The 4,756-nt window shown below is 48.9% G+C and overlaps 1 protein-coding gene across 2 annotated transcripts; it reads left to right on the top strand.

Moving 5' to 3' along the window:
• The first annotated feature begins 1,784 nt into the window (after positions 1-1,784).
• Positions 1,785-3,954, top strand: TMSB4X (thymosin beta 4 X-linked). 2 transcript variants are annotated; one of them, XM_060136973.1, is made up of 3 exons: positions 1,785-1,888; positions 2,956-3,069; positions 3,512-3,954. In XM_060136973.1, the coding sequence occupies exons 2-3, from the start codon at positions 2,970-2,972 to the stop codon at positions 3,544-3,546; spliced, it is 135 nt and encodes a 44-aa protein (XP_059992956.1). In that variant the 5' UTR covers positions 1,785-1,888; positions 2,956-2,969; the 3' UTR covers positions 3,547-3,954. The 2 variants fall into 2 exon arrangements, with proteins under 2 accessions (XP_059992956.1, XP_059992955.1); XM_060136972.1 differs by lacking the exon at positions 1,785-1,888 and adding an exon at positions 1,906-2,029.
• Positions 3,955-4,756: the final 802 nt, after the last annotated feature.

Raw genomic sequence — 4,756 nt, 5'->3', positions numbered from 1 at the left:
CTAAAGAGACAGGCAGAAGGAAGGCTGCTTGTTGCCTAACTGGAAAAATGGTCCAGGGTTTACAAATTTCTACTCCGCCACTGCCTTCGGAGACATTGCGCTGCAAGGCCTGAGGAGAAGGCCTTGGGGAGAAGCAGGGAGCCTTAGTGTCGTACCTGTGTCATCCGGACACTCGGGGAGGAGAGAAGTGATTCTTGACAGCAGCTGGGTGAGGGGAAATGGACTCCCAGAACCCAACAGAAATGGTGTCGGCACGAAGCACCTGACGGCTGCAAAGGGCCAAAAATCCACCCTGCACGCTCCTTCCTGAGTTTCCACGATGAAGTGGACTCTTGGGCCAGTCAACTAGGGGAGGGTCAGGGGAACGTGTAACCAGAGAGATGACATACTGTGCCTGCATGAAAAAGTCCAGTGCCCTCATTCGGGAGCAGAATGACAGCGACCCAGCAGAGTGTGAACTGGGGAACCAGACGGTCACCTGCCCCTGCCCACCCTGTACCCCTCCTTCCCCAGGAAGAAGGAAGTCTAGTGGACGCAGAAATGGGGAAGTCGGAGGTGCTCCTGCAGTGGCTTTCATGGGTCTATATAACAATTGACTCCAACCCCCAGTGAGACAAAAGCCTCGGCCATAAACAAGATTAGCAAGGGGTTTCTGGAAACATTTTCTGAGGACGCAGGGAGGGGGAAGGAGTTTTGTGCATACTGCTTTATGTGAAAACTCTCACAACCTGGCTCTTTTTCCCTTCACAGGCCATGTGCAGCTCCCCTCTCCTCCCCCCATGGTATTTGTAACTGATTTCAGCCCAAGGGGAGGGGTCCCTAGTATTCAGAGTCAGGTGCCATTTTGAAAACTCCTCTCTACCTAGAGCTCCCATATTTCCGGATGTAACTCAGAAACGCACTTCAAAATGGAATCCTGCTCGAAAGACGCCTTTCAAAATACGGAGTTCGATTTTTAAATTGAATCTTCAGATTTTAGAGATAATGGGAGTGCAGTCTCTGGCCTTCCACCTGGGCCTCCTTGGCAATCACTTTTGTAATTTAGGAAAATCAGGAACAGGAAAGTAAAAGAACTTCTTCCTTGGCCGGCAGCAAGTCAATAGCAGAGCTTGAACTTGACTTATTTTCCTAAGAGGCAGGCGATGTACTCTATAAACTCCCGGTAAATTCACCGCCAACCCGCAAATATTCCGGTTATTTGATTTGGGTGCTAACCAAACTTACAGCATTTTAAAAAATATGCATGTTACAGTGAGAAAACTTTTTTTTTTTTTAATCACTTAAGGGTGCTTTACTTCCCACCCAAGTCTAGGAGAATGCCAGCGAGAAGACAAAGAAGGCCGGGGTGGGGCGTAGGGCTTCCACTGGCCTGAAAGCTGAAATCACGGGAATCGCGCCGCTGCAGTGGGCGAGGCCCTGGGGCGAGGGACACCGCACCCTGGCTTGGGGATGTCTGCAACGGACAAAGGCAGCTTCGCAGTAAAGGAATGCCAGTCCCCCCTAGGTACCACCCAGGCCCTTAGTTATCACGCTCCGGTCCCCAAGAACAGGTTTGCGCGGCTGCTGCAAAAATCCATGATGACAGAACAGACATAAGGGGCTGGGGGAATGTACTATGAAGGAAGTGTTGCAGGGTGGGCTTTGCGCGTTTTATTTTTCCGCCCTCGCTGCGGTTAGGTGCGTGGGTGGACACAGGGTGTGGGCCCCCAACGCCAGGCAGGCCCCGGACGCCGTTCCGGAGACGCGGCGCGAAGGAGTTAAGCGCGCCGGCGGTGACGTCACCTCATTTACATAGGAGCGCGCATATAGCGGCGCCCGCCGGGCCCTGCCCGGCACTCGGCGGCGACCACTGCGCAGGTCGGACCTCGTTCGCTCGTAACTCGCTCCGGTGAGCCCGGGGGCCCCTGCCTCCTGCCCTTTGCTCCCCTTCCCGCCCCGCGCCCGCATCCGTGAAGCCGAGCAAGAGTGGTCCTCCTGGGAAAGGCGGCCCCTGGGGAGCTTGGGGGTGCTGGACCCTTCCAGATGCTGGGTAACGGGGTCGGGAACTCGGTGATTTTTTGTTTTTTAAATATTTAAAAATTTCGCGTTTTGCTATGGCAGCTTCGAAGGGAACATTTTTTTTTTCTTTCCTCCCCCCCGCCCAAAGAAAAGCATTCTGCATCGCTTCTTAGGCGATGATGAATCAGGAACAGAAAGATCCTTTGTTCCGGCTCACACCCACCAAGGCCCGGAGCTTCACAGTCACATTTTTTCTCTCGCCTCCGATGGCTTCGTGGGCTGTATCTGTTTAGGTTTAAGACGGCTGGGCTGTATTATGAAATGTTTAAAACGCCCTTCTTGCAGGGGGATGTGTGCAGAGCTGCGGAGTCGCTCCTAAATGCAGATCAGCGTTGATCTAGAGGGTGTGGGGACAGCTTTGTGTGCGGCTGGCTCCATTGTTGAGCGAAAGGAAGGAAGCGGGTAGGGCGGTGGTCGGTGGCGCCCGGCAGCAGCTGCCGCCTTTGTGAGCAGAGAAGAAAGCAGGACGGCTCGCATCTTTGGGGAAGAGGCCACGTATAGAAAACGGAAACATTTTGTGCAGCCTTGGCTTCATTTTAAGAACTCTAAGTCGATTTTATTCCCCTTAAGCTTGAAATGGTTTCACTTTTCTCTAATGTTGAAACACTGCAAGTGACAAACCCACAGTGGTTAAGTTCACTGTTTTGAAAGATTCGGCCTCCTTGTGTGGGCGATCTTCCCAATTTGACCCTCCGCGTTTTGAAATACTAAAGGCGGGGAGGGGGGGCTCTCTCTTTCTCCTGTAGAAAGAGGATGATCTTTAGCCCTGAATGAAAGCGGAAGGTGGCAAAGTGGGTTTTCCGGCAGGAGACAGGAGGGCAGAGGCGCGTTTCTGAGTCGGGAGAGACGAGGGTAGGTGGCCCGCCCTCAATCTCGCTCTTGGCTTTGTACCTGCAGCTTCCTCTGCAGCCATGTCTGACAAACCCGATATGGCTGAGATTGAGAAATTCGATAAGTCGAAACTGAAGAAAACAGAAACGAAAGAGAAAAATCCACTGCCTTCACAAGAAAGTAAGCCTCCCTCCCACCCCCCTTCTTTAGAAAAGGCCGAGCGGGAGTGGCGGGGTGGGTCGGAGAGGATGGGAGGGGCTGGGAGAATTGGGGTGGGTGCACGAAGTGCGGGGGAGGAGCTGACAGTTTTGTGATTCACGCGGCATGGAGAGGTTAATTGAAAATTGCCTTGCAGCCAACAAACGCGGGGCTTTATAATAATCTAATCATTGAGCGTTTAATATACCATATTAATATGCAAATGCTTTTATCCTTTTCTCTGTTCAAATGTATATCACATAAATATTTCATGGTGGAATGCCTATTTGTGCTTGTAGAAATTTGTCTGATGAGGAGAGATGTCTTTAAACGAAAGTACTGAAATCCTATGCTCGGCTATACTGAATTCGCATCTCCAGCCCCCTCCATCTTTTTTTTTTGTCTTTTTCTTTTCCGGTCGCAGCGATTGAACAGGAGAAGCAAGCAGGCGAGTCGTAATGAGGCGTGCGCCGCCAATATGCACTGTACATTCCACGAGCATTGCCTTCTTATTTTACTTCTTTTAGCTGTTTAACTTTGTAAGATGCAAAGAGGTTGGATCAAGTTTAAATGACTGTGCTGCCCTTTTTCACATCAAAGAATGGAGAACTACTGACAACGAAGGCCGCGCCTGCTTCCCATCCGCCTGTCTGGCTGGCAGGGAAGGAAAAGAACTTGCATGTTGGTGAAGGAGGCTGGGTGGGACGACAGTGAAATCTAGAGTAAAGAGCAAGCTGGTCCAGGGTGTCCTGCGGGCTGTAAAATGCAGTTTAATCAGTGCCATTTTTTTGTTGTTGTTGTTCAAATGATTTTAATTATTGGAATGCACAATTTTTTTAATATGCAAATAAAAAGTTTTAAAACCTGGCTGGTGTGACGGTATGGTCTCTGAAAGGAGCGGCTCATTCAGATGAAACCTTTGCAAAAGGGTCAAGTGGGTGCCCTGGGGAGCGATAGATGACAAACACCTGGTCATTTGGGCCAAACGACACAGAAATGGGTTTCATCCAGGTATGTGAAATAGCTCGTCTACACTAGGTAATTAGATCATTTTCTTAGGGTCATTGAATTCCTAGTATCTAGCGTTGAACGCGAACTTTGATAGAAACATTTGCAGTGCTTAACTGTTGAAGGGTCTGTTATTTGTTAAGCCGACACTGAATTTATTGTATCTGATCAAGAAAATGAAGGTGGTGGTAAGTCACAGCACACTTTCAGGTGTCAAACTTGAGTTATTTAGACAATTATCAGCCCTGTCAGATAAGGAGAAAATGACATTTTTAACAGCTGCTTTATAAAAGGATTGAAGATATGTGCTTCCTCTTTGTCTAACGGCTGGTTCAAATTCAATATTTAAGATGGCTTTTATAAGTGCACTTAACGGTTAATGAATATGACTTAATTCTCAACTTGGATACTGAAAACTGTCTTCGGATTTAAAGGACACCAGCCGGACAAGAATGGAATTTGTGCTGTTTAAATCTGATAGGATTTAATTGGCTCACCTACAGTCAGGCCTTACCTTCGTTGAGTCCTTGATAACTTCTCAATCATTTGAAATGCCTATTTTAAGTGGTGGGTAAAAGCCAAGCCCTTGTTTTGGGGGGCGTTTAATGTGCAGAAAGAGGGAAATAAGAGTACCAAGTTTTTAAAGGAAAAGTGATGTCTT

The sequence above is a fragment of the Lagenorhynchus albirostris genome, chromosome X (genome assembly GCF_949774975.1).
Source record: "Lagenorhynchus albirostris chromosome X, mLagAlb1.1, whole genome shotgun sequence".
NCBI classification, from domain to species: Eukaryota; Metazoa; Chordata; class Mammalia; order Artiodactyla; family Delphinidae; genus Lagenorhynchus; species Lagenorhynchus albirostris.
This window is presented reverse-complemented; position numbering and strand designations above follow the sequence as displayed.